The sequence below is a fragment of the Phocoena phocoena genome, chromosome 12 (genome assembly GCF_963924675.1).
Source record: "Phocoena phocoena chromosome 12, mPhoPho1.1, whole genome shotgun sequence".
In the NCBI taxonomy this organism is placed as follows: Eukaryota; Metazoa; Chordata; class Mammalia; order Artiodactyla; family Phocoenidae; genus Phocoena; species Phocoena phocoena.
The window spans coordinates 26,569,984-26,587,227 of NC_089230.1; the positions used below are offsets into that span (position 1 = coordinate 26,569,984).

The 17,244-nt window shown below is 42.2% G+C and overlaps 1 protein-coding gene across 1 annotated transcript in view; it reads left to right on the forward strand.

Moving 5' to 3' along the window:
* Positions 1-11,729: 11,729 nt before the first annotated feature.
* MAP3K5 (mitogen-activated protein kinase kinase kinase 5) overlaps positions 11,730-17,244 on the forward strand; it is a 216,462-nt gene continuing 210,947 nt past the window's right edge. Inside the window, exon 1 of the mRNA XM_065889145.1 lies at positions 11,730-12,856. Within this exon, the coding sequence (XP_065745217.1) occupies positions 12,433-12,856 (424 nt within the window). The 5' untranslated portion in view covers positions 11,730-12,432. The remainder of the gene's footprint in view (positions 12,857-17,244) is intronic.

Sequence of the window (17,244 nt, forward strand, 5' to 3'; positions counted from 1 at the left end):
TGTGCTATGCGGCTGCTTCCCACTAGCTACCTGTTTTACATTTGGTAGTGTATATATGTCCATGCCACTCTCTCACTTTGTCCCAGCTTACCCTTCCCCCTCCCCGTGTCCTAGAGTCCATTCTCTAGTAGGTCTGAGTCTTTATTCCCATCTTGCCCCTAGGTTCTTCATGACCATTTTTTTTTTTTTAAGATTCCATATATATGTGTTAGCATACGGTATTTGTTTTTCTCTTTCTGACTTACTTCACTCTGTGTGACAATTCTGTCCATTTTTAAGCATTTATTGAGTCACTTAAAGATGAAAAGATATAAATAAATTTTTACTGATCTAAAAAAAAAAAGATGAAAAGAATCCCAAGAGTAAGATCTCTAGATAACAAAATTGCTTTATCAAATCCTATAGGTATATTGAAAGCCTCTTGTTCTTAAACTTATTTAAATCATATCTCTGGGGTTAGGAGTTGGGGGGAGGGTCTCTATGTGTGTAAAATTCCTCAGGTGAATCTGATCTGCGCCCATGGCTAAGTACCATTGCTCCAGGAGTTTGCTGAAGCAGGTGGAGGGAGAATTAGAAGCTAATATATAAGCCAAGGAACCTGGTTCATCTTCCACGAGCACAGGTTTTTCTCGGAGAATTAAGAAATCCAAAACATGATTTTGTATTAAAACAAATTAGCATTAATTATGAAATAAATGGCAAACTTCAAGACAAAACAGAAGCATCAAACAAACACAAACCACATTCACCCTTGTGGACTTTAGAAACACAGCTACTGTACCCAGCTTCCAGGATAAGAAGAAAGAATTGTCATTGGACATGATATTTCAATTCCAAATTTGGCAGATAGACTCTGTCTTAACTTCTCATCACCCTTCTTTTAAACTTCATGCAGCTTTAAATGAACTGGTTGTATGTCCTCACACCACAATGAAAAAAGCAGGTTGTTTGATATTTTCAGATGCAGTGGTCTTATCCTCCCATTATAACAAGCAGCACAAGCTCGGGATTGGAACCCTGATCTTGTTACTAACTCCTTGCCTGATATTGGGTAACCTTTTCCCCCTGGGCTCCTGGATTTCTCATTATAACGATGGGAGATGTGAGATATGCATAGAAAGCAGTTAGCATGGTGATGGGCACTTGTATTTTTTTCAAATGGAAATGGCTCTCAGACACATTTGATCATGTTATTACTAGAAAATGAACTTAGCAATCATTTACAGTGGTAGTAACTTACTTGTGCAAAAATTAAAACGAGTCCTTTGCTTGCAGAATTTCCCACCATCTAGATTTTACTCATTGCATCTCCAGAGTATTTTAACCTGTTTTTTTGTTCTTTGTATTTCCTGGAATTAGTTGTTGAACCTCAGCTTTGGATTCCAGGGCTTTGATGAGATTCACGCCTACTGTTTTTGGTATGACCACCTCATAAGTGGTGGTCTGTTTTCCTATCAGGAGGCATATGACAGATCCGGTTGTCTCTCCTTTAGTGATGTTAGTAACTATTGATTATCCATACCTGGATCCAAATTCACTGTGATGCAAAATGGTGACATTCTAACTATCTCCGACTCTTTATATGTATTAGCTGAAATATTTCTATAAAGATAACATACCTTCATCCACTGTTTGGTTACCCAGTAGTACTTTGATTCTTTACACATTTCAATTCAGCATAAGAACAGGTATCACTACTGAATTCTTAAACGAAGCACATTAAAGCTTTAAAGGATTTTCAATTTAATTTAATTCAACACTATTTTTATGGATGAAGAAATAAATTGAAAGAGGTTAGATTAGTTTTCTAATTTCTAAAGGCTCATTGGTAGTTATTAGAGTCTCAGCAGGAAACAGGATTATGTGAGGTGGATTTATTTACAAAAAGACTAACTGCAAAGGTGTGGAGGGATTATAGGGAAGTTTGAAGGTATTGCGCAGTAACTTGGAGCCAGCAGTTTCAGAGCCATCATCATTTCTAGGTGCCAAAGGACAAGGTGAGGGATGAGTATGAAAGCCTGTACTTCCTTTAGGATCTGCCACCTTGAGAAGAGGAATGACTTCCTATTGAGCAACACAGCCAGCCTGAGGTGACTCATGAGTCCCAGTATTTGTCCTTCCTCAGAACCCCTGCTGGACTCCGCATTGACCAAACCCAATTGGTAAACAGAAAGCAAGGAAACCCATTGATTTAATTCACACAGATTAGCCTCCGGAGGCAGAGTCTGTGGGGATATAAATGGAGAGTAGTTCTGGAGGGGAGAACTCAGGAACAGCAGGCCAAGGCAGGATTGGATTCGTATTCTTGTTCCTACTCTACCATTCTACCATGCACTAAAATGTTTGTCTGCATCCACGGATCTTATATTTGTGAAATAATTCATGGTCCAGGATGATTTGTCTTTCTCTGGAGTGAATTTTGTTTGTTGAATGCCTGGAGTTACCTTAATCCACTTTCAGGGTTTGAGACTTTTTTCTGGGCTACTCATATGTTCAGAAGGAAGAGTTGCTATCCACGAAAGGGTCATTTTGCGTCCAATTCACACATACGTCTAGACTAGACTATAACACCCTTACTTTTTCTTCATCCTTTGAGGTGTCAGAAATGCAGTTCAGCCTCCCAGTCGCCTAATTCCTGTGCACAAAAGTTGCCAGGCCCAAAGCAGCCCCAACTGTAGGCACACCCTCTGAATCCCATTCCTTTCTTTCAGAAGCTCGCCAGATAGTTCCTCATTGTCTTATTAGTCCTTTGATGCCTTTATTTAAAATTTTGTCCAGCCTTCTTAGTCTTCTTTAGTGAGCCGGTTGATCAGTATTACCTAATCTGTTGTAATCAGAAGTGGAAATCTCTCCCTTATATTTCTCTAGCTCTTTATCAGGAAAATTCTTTGCCCTACCTGTAGGTGTTCTCAAAGGTGTCCCCCGGGCAATCTCTAAGTGGAAGTGCAATGGACTCTGAGGGAGGATATAATTTTGACTAGTGAACTTCAGTTCTGTTGCCCTGCCCTTTTAAAGTGTAAAGATGTCACAGACTATTTACAAAGTTATAATTCTATCATTCATTGACTGTGATTTAATCTTTGCCAAAAGCTTCTAGGGAAGCCTGCTTTTGTGGTAAGGATCCAAGCAATATGTTACTTCTCCATTTCCTTGAATTCTTTTTTTTCCTGCTGTGGAATGCCAACTTGTGAGCTTTCAGTGAACAATATAATCCCCTCAGTTCCTCTTTTTTATTAAGTTAATATAACCAGAAAGCATTGTATCTGAATACTATTTTAGATTCCTCTAAAATAATGCCTTCACTGAATTAATATTTAATATCAGGTTCTTGCTTTTAAAAATATTAAATCTAAATTTGAAGAACATATATAATTTTTTTACAAATCCATATTCAATTGTACTGTATTCCCCAATGTCCTCTGTATCAGATTCTATGTAATAAAGTCTTTATTTTATAGAATTCAGTGCCAGGTTAAGACTTGACTCTTCACATGAATGTCTGTACTATCATATGCTTTCTTTTTATTTGGGCAGTCAAAACACAGAGCTAAATTTAGCAATCAATTTAATTCTTAATTTATCTTAGCTGCTTGATACATCTTTTACTGGTTTCCTTACTGATTTCTGATAATTTAAAATTATATATACCTTGTTTTGTATGTAGCATTATAGAATTAGGCGTATATAATATTCCTCACTCCCTCTTGTGAGAGCACCAGAATCACAACTGACTGCTAAACAACCATCGACAGGAAGACACTGGAACTCACCACAAAAGATACCCCACATCCAAAGATAAGGGAGAAGCCGAAATGAGATGGTAGAAGGGGCACAATCACAATAAAATCAAATCCAATAACCGCTGGCTGAGTGACTCACAAACTGGAGAACACTTATACCACAGAAGTCCACCCACTGGAGTGAAGGTTCTGAGCCCCATGTCAGGCTTCCCAACCTGGTGGTCTGGCAACGGGAGGAGGAATTCCCAGAGAATCAGACTTTGAAGGCTAGCGGGATTTGACTGCAGGACTTCGACAAGACTGGGGGAAACAGAGACTCCGCTCTTGGAGGGCACACACAAAGTACTGTGTGCATCAGGACCCGGGGGGGGGAAGTAGCAGTGACCCCATAGGAGACTGAACCAGACCTGCCTGCTAGTGTTTCAGGGTCTCCTGCAGAAATGGGGGGTGGCTGTGGCTCACCACATGGACAGGGACACTGGCAGCAGAAGTTCTGGGAAGTACTCCTTGGCGAGAACCCTCCCAGAGTCGCCATTAGCCCCACCAAAGAGCCTGTAGGCTCTGGTGCTGTGTCGCCTCAGGCCAAACAACCAACAGTGAGGGAATTCAGCCCCACCCATCAGCAGACAAGCAGATTAAAGTTTTACTGAGCTCTGCCCACCAGAGCAACACCCAGCTCTACCCACCACCGGTCCCTCCCATCAGAAAGCTTGCACAAGCCTCTTAGATAGCCTCATCCACCAGAGGGCACAGCAGAAGCAAGAAGAACAACAATCCTGCAGCCTGTGGAACAAAAACCACATTCACAGAAAGACAGACAAAATGAAAAGGCAGAGGACTAGGTACCAAATGAAGGAACAAGATAGAACCCCAGAAAAACAACTAAATGAAATGGAGACAGATAGGCAACCTTCCAGAAAAAGAATTCAGAATAATGATAGTGAAGATGATCCAGGACTTCAGATAAAGAATGGAGGCAAAGATCAAGCAGATGTAAGAAATGTTTAACAAAGACGTAGAAGAATGAAAGAAGAAACACCTAGAAGAATTAAAGAACAAACAAACAGAGATGAACAATACAATAACCGACATGAAAAATACACTAGAAGGAATCAGTAGCAGAATAACTGAGGCAGAAGAACAGATAAGTGACCTGGAAGACAGAATGGTAGAATTCACTGCTACAGAACAAAATAAAGAAAAAAGAATGAAAAGAAATGAAGACAGACTAAGAGACCTCTGGGACAACGTTAAATGCACCAACATTCGCATTATAGGGGTCCCAGAAGGAGAAGAGAGAAAGGACCCGAGAAAATATTTGAAGAGATTATAGTTGATAACTTCCCTAACATGGGAAAGGAAATAGCCACCCAAGTCCAGGAAATGCAGAGAGTCCCAGGCAGGATAAACCCAAGGAGAAACACACCGAGACACACAGTAATCAAACTGACAAAAAATAAAGACAAAGAAAAATTATTAAAAGCAACAAGGGAAAAATGACAAACAACATACAAGGGAACTCCCATAAGGTTAATAACTGATTTCTCAGCAGAAACTCTACAAGCCAGAAGGGAGTGGCATGCTATATTTAAAGTGATGAAAGGGAAGAAACTACAACCAAGATTACTCTACCCAGCAAGGATCTCATTCAGATTCTATTGGAGAAAACAAAAGCCTTACAGACAAGCAAAAGCTAAGAGAATTCAGCACCACCAAACCAGCTCTAAAACATATGCTAAAGGAACTTCTCTAAGTGGGAAACAGAAGAGAAGAAAGGGACCTACAAACACAACCCCAAAACAATTAAGAAAATGGTAATAGGAACATACATATCAATAATTACCTTAAATGTGAATGGATTAAATGCTCCAGCCAAAACACACAGGCTTCCTGAATGGATACAAAAACAAGAGCCATATATATGTTATCTACAAGCGACCCACTTCAGACCTAGGGACACATTCAGACTGAAAGTGAGGGGATGGAAAAAGATATTCCATGCAAGTGGAAATCAAAAGAAAGCTGGAGTAGCTATACTCATAACAGATAAAATAGACTTTAAAATGAAGAATGTTACAAGAGACAAGGAAGTACACTACATAATGATCAAGGGATCAATCCAAGAAGATATAACAATTATAAATATATATGTACCCAACATAGGAGCACCTCAGTACATAAGGCAAATGCTAACAGCTATAAAAGAGGAAATCAACAGTAACACAATAGTAGTGGGAGATTTTAACACCTCATTTACATCAATGGACAGATCATCCAGACAGGAAATTAATAAGGAAACACAAGCTTTAAATGACACAATATACCAGATAGATTTAATTAATATTTATAGGACATTATATCCAAAAACATCAGATTACACATTCTCCTCAAGTGTGCATGGAACATTCTCCAGGATAGACCACATCTTGGGTCATAAATCAAGGCTTGGTAAATTTAAGAAAATTGAAATCATATCAAGCATTTTTTCCAACCACAATGCCATGAGATTAGAAATAAATTACTGGGAAAAAGTGTAAAAAACACAAACACATGGCAGCTAAATGATATGTTGCTAAATAACCAAGAATCACTGAAGAAATCAAAGAGGGAATCAAAAAATACCTAGAGACAAATGACAATGAAAACACAATGATCCAAAACCTATGGGATGCAGCAAAAGCAGTTCTAAGAGGGAAGATTATAGCTATACAAACCTACCTCAAGAAACAAGAAAAATCTCAAACAAACAATCTAACCTTACACCTAAAGAAACTTGAGAAAGAAGAACAAACAAAACCCAAAGTTAGTAGAAGGAAAGAAATCATAAAGATCAGAGCAGAAATAAATGAAATAGAAACAAAGAAAACAATAGCAAAGATCAATAAAACTAAAAGCTGGTTCTTTGAGAGGATAAACAAAATTGATAAACCTTTAGCCAGACTTATCAAGAAAAAGAGGTAGAGGACACAAAACAATAAAATTAGGGATGAAAAAGGAGAAATTACAACAGACACCACAGAAATACAAAGCATCCTAAGAGACTACTACAAGCAACTCTATGCCAATAAAATGGACAACCTGGAAGAAATGGACAAATTCTTAGAAATGTATAATTTTCCAAGACTGAACAAGGAAGAAACAGAAAATATGAACAGACTAATCACAAGTAATGAAATTGAAACTGTGATTAAAAATCTTCCAACAAACCAAAGTCCAGGACCAGATGGCTTCACAGGTGAATTCTATCAAACATTTAAAGAAGAGCTAACACCATCCTTCTCAAACTCTTTCCAAAAATTGCAGAGGAAGGAACACTCCCAAACTCATTCTACGAGGCCTCCATCACCCGATACCAAAACCAGACAAAGATACTACAAAAAAAGAAAATTACAGACCAATATCACTGAGGAATATAGATGCAAAAATCCTCAACAAAATACTAGCAAACAGAATCCAACAACACATTAAAAGGATCATACACCATGATCAAGTGGGATTTATCCCAGGGACGCAAGGATTCTTTGATATAAGCAAATCAATCAGTGTGATACACCATATTAACAAATTGAAGAATAAAAACCATATGATCAGCTCAATAGATTCAGAAAAACCTTTTGACAAAATTCAACACCCAATTATGATACAAACTCCCCAGAAAGTGGGCACAGAGGGAACTTACCTCAATAAAATAAAGGCCATATATGACAAACCCACAGCCAAGATCTTTCTCAATGGTGAAAAACTGAAGGCATTTCATCTAAGATCAGGAACAAGACAAGGATGTCCACTGTTGCCACTATTATTCAACATAGTTTTGGAAGTCCTAGCCATGGCAATCAGAGAAGACAAAGAAATAAAAGTAATACAAATTGGAAAAGAAGTAATAAAACTGTCACTGTTTGCAGATGACATGATACTATACATAGATAATCCTAAAGATGCCACCAGAAAACTACTAGAGCTAATCAATGAATTTGGTAAAGTAGCAGGATACAAAATTAATGCACAGAAATCTCTTGCATTCCTATACACTAACAATGAAAGATCAGAAAGAGAAATTAAGGAAACAATTCCATTCACCACTGCAAAAAAAAGAATAAAATACCTAGGAATAAGCCTACTTAAGGAGGTAAAAGACCTGTACTCAGAAAAGTATATGACGGAAGAAATCAAAGATGGCACAGACGGAGAGATATACCATGTTCTTGGATTGGAAGAATCAATATTGTAAAATTGACTATACTTCCCAAAGAAATCTACATATTCAATGCAATCCCTATCAAATTACCAATGGCATTTTTTACAGAACTAGAACAAAAAATCTTAAAATTTGTATGGAGACACAAAAGACCCTGAATACCCAAAGCAATCTTGAGGGAAAAAAACGGAGCCGGAGAAATCATACTCCCTGACTTTAGACTATACTACAAAGCTACAATAATCAAAACAATATGGTACTGGCACAAAAACAGAAATATAGATCAATGGAACAGGATAGAAAGCCCAGAGATAAACCCATGCACCTATGGTCAACTAAGCTGTGATAAAGGAGGCAAGGATATACAATGGAGAAAAGACAGTCTCTTCAATAAGTGGTGCTGGGAAAACAGGGCAACTACCTGTAAAAGAATGAAATTAGAACACTCCCTAACACCATACACAAAAATAAACTCAAAATGGATTAAAGACCTTAATGTAAGACAGACACTGTAAAACTCTTAGAGGATAACATAGGAAGAACTCTCTTTGACATAAATCACAGCAAGATCTTTTTTGACTCACCTCCCAGAGTAATGAAAATAAAAATGAAAATAAACAAATGGGACCTAATGAAACTTCAAAGCTTTTGCACAGCAAAGGAAACTATAAACACGATGAAAAGACAACCCTCAGAATGGTAGAAATATTTGCAAATGAATCAATGGACAAAGGATTAATCTCCAAAATATGTAAACAGATCATGCAGCTCAATATCAAAAAAACAAACAACCCAATTAAAAAATGGGCAGAAGACCTAAATAGACATTTCTCCAAAGAAGACATACAGATGGCCAAGAAGCACACGAAAAGCTGCTCAACATCACTAATTATTAGAGAAATGCAAATCAAAGCTACAGAGGTATCACCTCACACCAATTAGAATGGGCATCATCGAAAAAGCTACAAACAATAAATGCTGGAGAGGGTGTGCAGAAAAGGGAACCCTCTTGCACTGTTGGTGGGAATGTAAATTGATACAGCCACTATGGAGAACAGTATGGAGGTTCCTTAAAAATCTAAAAATAGAATTACCAGATGACCCAGCAATCCCACTACTGGGCATATACCCAGAGAAAAACATAATTTAAAAAGACACATGCACCCCAATGTTCATTGCAGCACTATTTACAATAGCCAGGACATGGAAGCAACGTAAATGCCCATCAACAGATGAATGGATAAAAAAGATGTGGTACATATATACAGTGGAATATTACTCAGCCATAAAAAGGAATGAAATTGGGTCATTTGTAGAGATGTGGATGGACCTAGAGTCTGTCATACAGAGGGAAGTAAGTCAGAAAGAGAAAAACAAATATTGTATATTAATGCATATATGTGGAATCTAGAAAAATGGTACAGAGGAACCAGTTTGCAAGGCAGAAATAGAGACACATGTAGAGAACAAACGTATGGACACCAAAGGGGGAAAGCGGGGGCGGGGGTGATGGTGGTGGGAATAACTGGGAGATTGGGATTGACATATGTACACTAATTTATATAAAGTTGATAACTAATAAGAACCTGCTGTATTAAAAAAAAGAGTATATAATATTTCTACTTACCTGAGGATACAGAGAGAGGCAAACTTGTCACCTAAAGCAAAAGCTAGTTAGCTAGGAGACACTTGCCCATTTCAGGTTTAAAATTCACCATGTTGCATCTTCAAGAAGAAACCTGGAAGCCCAAGATAGGCAATGCTTTTTCTCCTGTCCACCATTACCATATTAGATGTGCTTTTGGCTTAGAAAAAGGTGCGCCTTCTATACAGACGAATTGCAAAAAGCACAACTGCTGGGTGATCGAATTAGAAGGCTTTCATTCCTCCAGACAGACACCCTGAGGCGGGCCTGGCAAGCTGAAGGCAGGCAGAATTTCAGCACCACGCCCATGCCCTCTGCCTGGTGCCCCTGCCTCCACACAGGACTCAAAGTTGAGTTGTAAATGGAACCATCTGAATTTACATACTTTCAACTGTTTATCAGCTATAAAAATGGAAATTTCATTTGGTTACACATTGTGTAAGATTAATCAGCTAAACCATGCCTTTTAGGTGGGAGAGCCTTGTGACCAAGGAAAGTAGTCTTTCAGCATTGCATTGGGGTTTGGGTGCCAGTAATCAGTAACATCTTTAAAGTTATTAAATCAATTCAAAGTAAAACAAAGTGAGTAAAGTAAAACAAAATTATATATGAACAATGGCTCTGAAAAGATCTGGAAGGGAAGCAAAGGTGAAATGGTATAAAAATTATGGTTTTTAGAAAATAGCTCTACATATAATTTTGGGCCTTATTTGTGTAGTCAAGTGCTCTTTGAGAATTTGGGCATTTTAATTTTCCAGACATGGTCCCAACGACTTTCCTGCGTTTATTGTTTTGGGCCAGTATGGGGTGGAGGATTATACACTTTCACAGAAGTTTGGAGGTTTGACAAGTTGTTGGAAGTATTAAAAGATACACATCTATTAGTCGTCCATCAACGTTTTGTTTCCTTATGATCACGGATTCACTAAGTAATTACTTTCCTAATGATATCAAGTTCAAAAACAGATGTGGATCACATAGAATCCAGTTTCCTTGCTAGAAATTTACTTCTATCGTTTTACAAATCTTTAGAAAAAGCTATAACTCACTTTGCTTCATTAAGGACACAATTGTGCAGATACAATTGTTCAGCTGCTAGGTGTTTTCCCACATTACTATTTTCTTCCTTCTTTTCACTGTTTACTACTCAACTGTTTTATCCTTCCTTTTCCCCCTAGCTTGCATGTAATTTGCCATATTCTTCAGCCTTTTTCATAAAACTCATTCATCTCGGTTCCTGGAGATGGGAAGCCCAAACCTGTTACTTTATTTCACTGCAGCTTTCACTGGTTTTCCTGAAGTTATAGCATTTTGGAGTTCTCTGAGAACTTACACATCTGTTTTTGCTTCCCAAATAAGTAGATACTTTTTGATCGCTCTTAAGCAATTCAGGCATTCCCCCCCACCCCCCGCCCTCCCGTGGTGCAATTTAAAAAAAAATAGAAGTAATCACTTAATTTCCCTCTTTCACCTGGCGGATGATGAGTTGCCAAGTCCAGTATAGAACCGGTTTTCTATCTGACGTAAGTATGCGCGATGTTGGGGGAAATTTTAAGAACCCAAATGGGAACGCTATACCGTTCAGCACTTGAAGCTAATCAATTATTCATGATAGCAGAGCTATTGAAAATTTGGAAATGAAAAGTACCAGGGCAGACCCGATAAATTTAGCCTGCCACTTGCGGAGAGCCACTGTCACCAGTAAACCACCCTCCAGTTCAGGCCGGCTGCAGGACTGTAGTTGAAGTCTTCCCGCCCCGCGCAATGCTGGCCTCCAGATGCTGCCCTAGTCCTGCCAGCGCCGCACGCTTAACCGGACCGCGCTGCAGAGCGAGGCCGGCTGGGGCCGGAGGGGGGCGCCCTGGCTAAGGGGAACGCTGCTAATGCCTCCTGCGCTGGCTCTGAAGACCCGAGTATTCGCAAGAGAGACTTTTTTTGCGCCATCGCGTGCGCGCCGGGCTTTTGCCTACTCCAGGTCTTCTTGGGTGGGGGGCCCGGTGGGTGACGGTGCAGAACCTTGGCCCCGGGCGGCGCTCGGGGCTGGGTTGAGGTCCGGGAGCCGCGACGCAGTCGGTTTGGTCCGGACTCGAGCTTCCCAGCAGCGCCCTCCCCCCGGGTGGGCCCTGACTCTCGGTGCCGCGACGAGTGGGCGGCCAAGAAGCCGGTGGCCGACTGGGCGAGCTGCTGCAAGGAGCGGTGAGACTGGAGCGGCCAGGCTGGTGCCAGGACGAAGCGGGCGCGGCAATCGGCAGAGAAACGAGGCCGGGGAAGGAGGAGGAAACAGAGCAGATGAAGGGGAGCCGCCGCCGAGGAAGAAGGCGGATCCTTTCGGCGGCCGCTGCAGCTGTTCCGGGACGCGGTCCGGGGAGTCGGCCCGCCTCTGTGGTGCTGGCCAGGTAGCTCCCCACCCAGAGGGCGCCCTCCCCGACCCCTCCCAGAGCGCCCGGCACGGAAAGAACCAGGACCGCACTCCGGGTGGCCAGGGCGCACCGCACCCCGAGAGGGGCGCCCTTGAGTCGCGCCGCGGCGCAGGTTCGCTAGCCGACTTGTCAGCCCGCCAAGAAAAGGAAGCGCTGTCTCTTCCCGCTCAACACGGTTCCCCACCCCTTGTACTCTACACCCTGCAGCGGACGAGCGGCGCGGCCACGGAGGCGCCGAGGAGGGGCGAGCCGCCGCCGGGCAGCGGCGTCCCTTCGGGGGAGAGGGCGCCGGAGAGGAGGCGGCGGCGCGGCGCGACACGGGATGGCAGCTGCTTAGCCAGGCGCGCGCGGAGCAGCCCCGAGCTGTGGCTGGCCAGACGGTGCGGCTGGGCGGGGGACGCCGCCGCCACTGCAGCCCGGCCGGGAGAGATGAACGTGGAGGCGGGCGAGGGCATCACTTTCTCTGTGCCACCCTTGGCCGAGGGCGGCAGCTACCGGAGGGGAGGAGCGGCGGCGGCCGCCGAGGGCGAGGAGAACCAGCTGCCGCCGCCGCCACCGGGCAGCTTCTGGAACGTGGAGAGTGCCGCCGCCCCTGGTGTTGCGTGTCCCAGTGCCACCCCCGGGAGCAGCGCCACCCGGTGCCGGGGCAACTCTGGTGGCGAAGGAGGCCGACGGACCACGGTGGCATATGTCATCAACGAAGCGAGCCAGGGGCAGCTGGTGGTGGCCGAGAGCGAGGCCCTGCAGTGCCTGCGGCAGGCGTGCGAGACGGTGGGCGCCACCCTGGAGACCCTGCATTTCGGGAAACTGGACTTTGGGGAAACTGCGGTGCTGGACCGTTTTTACAATGCAGGTGCGTGTGCAACCCCTTCCCCATCCTCCGCGGTCAGGGTTCACTTTTTCTCAGGCCACCGCAGGGGGAAGAGTGTTTTCTTTCCTGGGCAGGAAAAAACAATTTCTGGGCAGCAATCGTGCTTCCTACTTATTTACTTCTTGCCCCATCTTAGAGGTAGCGAGCCGCGCTGCGTGACTGCTCCGGGCGGCCTCTCGCAGCTCTGGGGAGAGTGTATTTGTGCGAGAGTCTGACTGCCCAGCCACCAGGAGCCCGGGGTGCGTGTGGTCCTCTTAAAGAACTTCTGATCTCGTGCATTGCGAGATATTTGCCCCAGTCAGCCTTTCTACATTTAGTGTTTTGGTTTCTGTTCTGTTAGGTTTGGCCCACATTTTCCTTCTGTATATACCTGTGCCTGTTTTAGATGATGTCCTCATTTTTTCTGTGTACTTTTGAGAGTACAGAAATCATGACTTCTGCCACTCAGCCAGCTGCAGGCAGAGCGGGTCTGTATGAATTTGCATGTTATGTCATGATCTTCCCAGCTCCCTTTACCTTAAGTTTAGAGGTTTGATTTCCCATCTCTTACCAATTTGAAGTTTCAAGTAATTACTTCCAAAAGCAACTTTGTAATTTACACTAAACTTGTATGATATCTTTGTTAGGATTTTGGTGAAAGAACCAAGGCCTGTTTTTTATTACTCCATATGCCCTGATGGGCTGGAAAGTATATAATTTTTTGTTTGTTTGGTTGGTTTTTTGCGGTACGCGGGCCTCTCACTGTTGTGGCCTCTCCCGTTGCGGAGCACAGGCTCCGGATGCGCAGGCTCAGCGGCCATGGCTCATGGGCCCAGCTGCTCCACGGCACGTGGGATCTTCCTGGACCAGGGCACGAACCTGTGTCCCCTGCATCGGCAGGCGGACTCTCAACCACTGCGCCACCAGGGAAGCCCCTGGAAAGTATATAATTTTAACATTGTTTAAAACACTGATATGCTATTTTAATAACTAAGATTAGATTGGCCATTAAAGTGTGCCCATTAAAGTGGTTGCTAGAATAATTCATGAAAAAAAAAATCTTTTCAACCTATTACAGATTTCAGAAAGTGTCCCTGCAATTCAAGTGACTGCAGCAATTTGCTGTCTGTTAGCAAATGTTAGGGATGAAAGCATGTTATTGAAATTAACCTTTAGCACCCTGTACAACCAATGTTGAGGATATATACGTATTTACTTTTTTTATAAGTGGGGGCATAAAATTTGATTTAATGGTGGTTTCAAGCAATAAGGTTCTTGCATTTGTGATCACATAGAAGGCTTTATAATCCAATCTTGTTTCCAGTTCTAATTCTCTTCAACCTCTTCAAAACACCTGAAGTAGGCTTGTGTCCGTCTTGGAATTCAGCCAAAGCTGAATATTTTAAGAACAAGAAGAACTTCATGTTAAGGAAGCCAGACTAAATAAACTAGGACTTTGGTTCGGGTGTATTTTACAGTCTTGGTCTTCATAACTGGACATGAGTATAATATATTTTAGGTTGGTTCTTTGTGTGGCTTGCTTTTCTAAACAAGAAATATAACTTTTCTAAAAATTACAGCACTTTTATTTTTGGATTATAATTTAGAAGAAGTTTCAAAGAACTGAAAGGTATGTGAGGAAAACACCCAGTGAAATAATAAGCCTGTTTTTATTGCATTGATAGTTTGGGTATTTTTTTATAAAAGTAATCTTAAATTCTAAGCTAATTTGAAAGAGTTTCCTAACAAGGCTCACGTACTGTTTATTCTCCAAATACTGTCTCTGGGAAAGGGAGAGAGAAAGATCAGAAGGGACCAGACATTTGAAATGTATCTCATTTAATCCTCCAAACAAGCCTGTGAAGGAAGTACTTAGTTAGCATCCTTCTTAGATGAGAAAACCAAGGGGTCCATCACTGGCCCAAGGTCATAGGTAACAACTGGTTAATGGAGGATTTCACTTTGGGTGCCTGCTTCTAAAAAGCCCGGCTTCGCCCTTGTTATCTGCATTTAGCTGGGCTAATTTACTCTCAGAATCAAGAGAGGGAAGCATCAAACTCATGTGGCAGAGAGCTGGCAGGGACCTTATGAGCCATCTTGGTGCAATGTGGAATAGTGGGGAGGAGGACACGCTCTAGGAAAACCAGTGTTTCCGGGCCAGCTCTGTCCCATCCCACTGCTTTGTTCAACCTGGGCAGGCCCCAGTTTCACCCCTGCCTGTGACATGATCTCTGAGCTTCCTCATTCAGCATGAAGATGTTGAAGATGTGACCGAATAAGGATGGTATCAGTTTTGTCCAAACCCTTTGTTTTTCTAAACCGAGGGCGGCCAAGTTAGATAGTAGTAGAACTTGACTTCTGATTTCTAAGAGAGTGCTTGCTCGTCCTCTACCAGAGTTCAGCAGATTTTTCTGTAAAGGGCCAGATGGCATAAACATTTTAGACTTTGCAGGAGGTGTCTCTCACAACTCCTCAACTCTGCAGGTATTACTCAAGAGGACCTAAACAAATCATCGTGGCTGTATTCCAGTAAAACTTTGTTAATGGACATGAAATTTAAATTTCATGTAATTCACAAAGTATTATTCTTTTTTGATGTTCTTCCACCAACCATTTAAGAATGGAAAAAACCAATCTTAGCTTGCAGGCCTTACAAAAACAGACCTGGCAAGGTTTTGGCCCCATGCTGACCATTGCTCTACATCCACTACCTCCGCTCGAAAGTTGAACCATTATGATATAGTGGGAAGAACATCATCCCTCAAGTTCATCTGAGTTTTCATCCTGGCTCTGCTCTGGACCACATAATTGTGAGTGAGGCCCTTTGTCTCCTTCAGCGGCCTATAAACCTGACCAAGGATGGAAGTAGAGGGGGAGATTGGAGTAAATTTCTAAGATTCCCTCATGTAATCCTGTGAGTTTGAAAAGGGAAGGCAGCAGGGTGTGTGGGGACAGAGCATCGGAACAAGAGTTTCAACATCTAGATCTGGTCCTGGTTCTTCTCTAATTTGGAGCAAGTAATTTAAAATCTCAGAGAAGGGTTGTAATAATTGGGTTCTAAGATTCCTTCCAGCCCTCAAATTCTGAACCTTAAAATTGTGACAGTATTGATTAAAAAATGAATCACTTCAGTCCACAGAGATGAATGAACTGCTTGTATTAATATCTATCACGTTGCCACCTCCAGGAGCTCAGGGTCCGTGAGAAGCGCAGATTCATGTCCTGGTTGTGAGGGGCTACACGGAATGCCTTGGGCTTCCAGGAAATAGCCTCTAGAATCAAACTGGGGAGTGGGGTTCAGAGGTGACCCCAATCTGCAATAGAATGGTAAGCAAGAGGGACTTAACAAGGGCCTCAACATTTAAAAGGGAATGTTGGTGTTCGAACAGCTCAGCTTAACAGAATGAATAAGAACTTAAAGCTTGGTTACATTTTTAGAAGCTTCCGCTATCTTTGTGTACTGGTATCTTTCGAAAGAATAGATTGCAGTTAAAGGTTTTCACTGATTTTTCCCTATTTGATTATCGTTCAACTGTAATCGAGTTTGTTCGTTGACTACACTTGTCATTCTCTCTTTCATTCCCGTTCTGAGAGGAAACTAATGTTCTATCAAAGATTTTATGAAAATTCATTGCACTTACATATACAATACTGTCACTCAGAGATGGCAGTTGCCAAGCTAACAACACCCCTTCCCAGCCCCCTGCATTGCAGGCAGTAAATTTCTGTAAAAGCTAAGAGATGTCAGTGATACAGATGTTAGCGATGCAGAACTATTCCATTCAGGTAGACAGACCCCAACTGGCAGGGTCTCAACATTTTTTAAAAAATGAACGTTAGTTTTGTGAAGTATGGCTGGTATAGGCTTTATTATTCCCCTACTTTGCTTATGGAAAAACTGAACCATAAAGAAGTTATATTCGTTCATTCAGGCTAAATGATTCAAGGTTGCTGCTTAGATCCAGGAGCACACTTTTTCTTAGAAATAGTATTATAGATGGTGGTTAAATTTGGGACTAGACTATAAGAAGCCTTGTTAATTCAGTGTACTTGAAGTGTGAACCCCATTTATCTGTTTAAACATTCAGGAAATTATGTTCCTGCCAACCTAAAACTGGGACTCTTAAAAAAAATTAATTAATTAATTTATTTTTGGCTGCGTTGGGTCTTTGTTGCTGTGCGTGGGCTTTCTCTGGTTGTGGTGAGCGGGGACTACTCTTTGTTGTGGTGCGCGGGCTTCTCATTGCGGTGGCTTCTCTTGTTGCGGAGCACAGGCTCTAGGCACGTGGGCTTCAGTAGTTGTGGCACGAGGGTGCAGTAGTTGTGGCACGAGGGTGCAGTAGTTGTGGCTCGCGGGCTCTAGAGCTCAGGCTCAGTAGTTGTGGCGCATG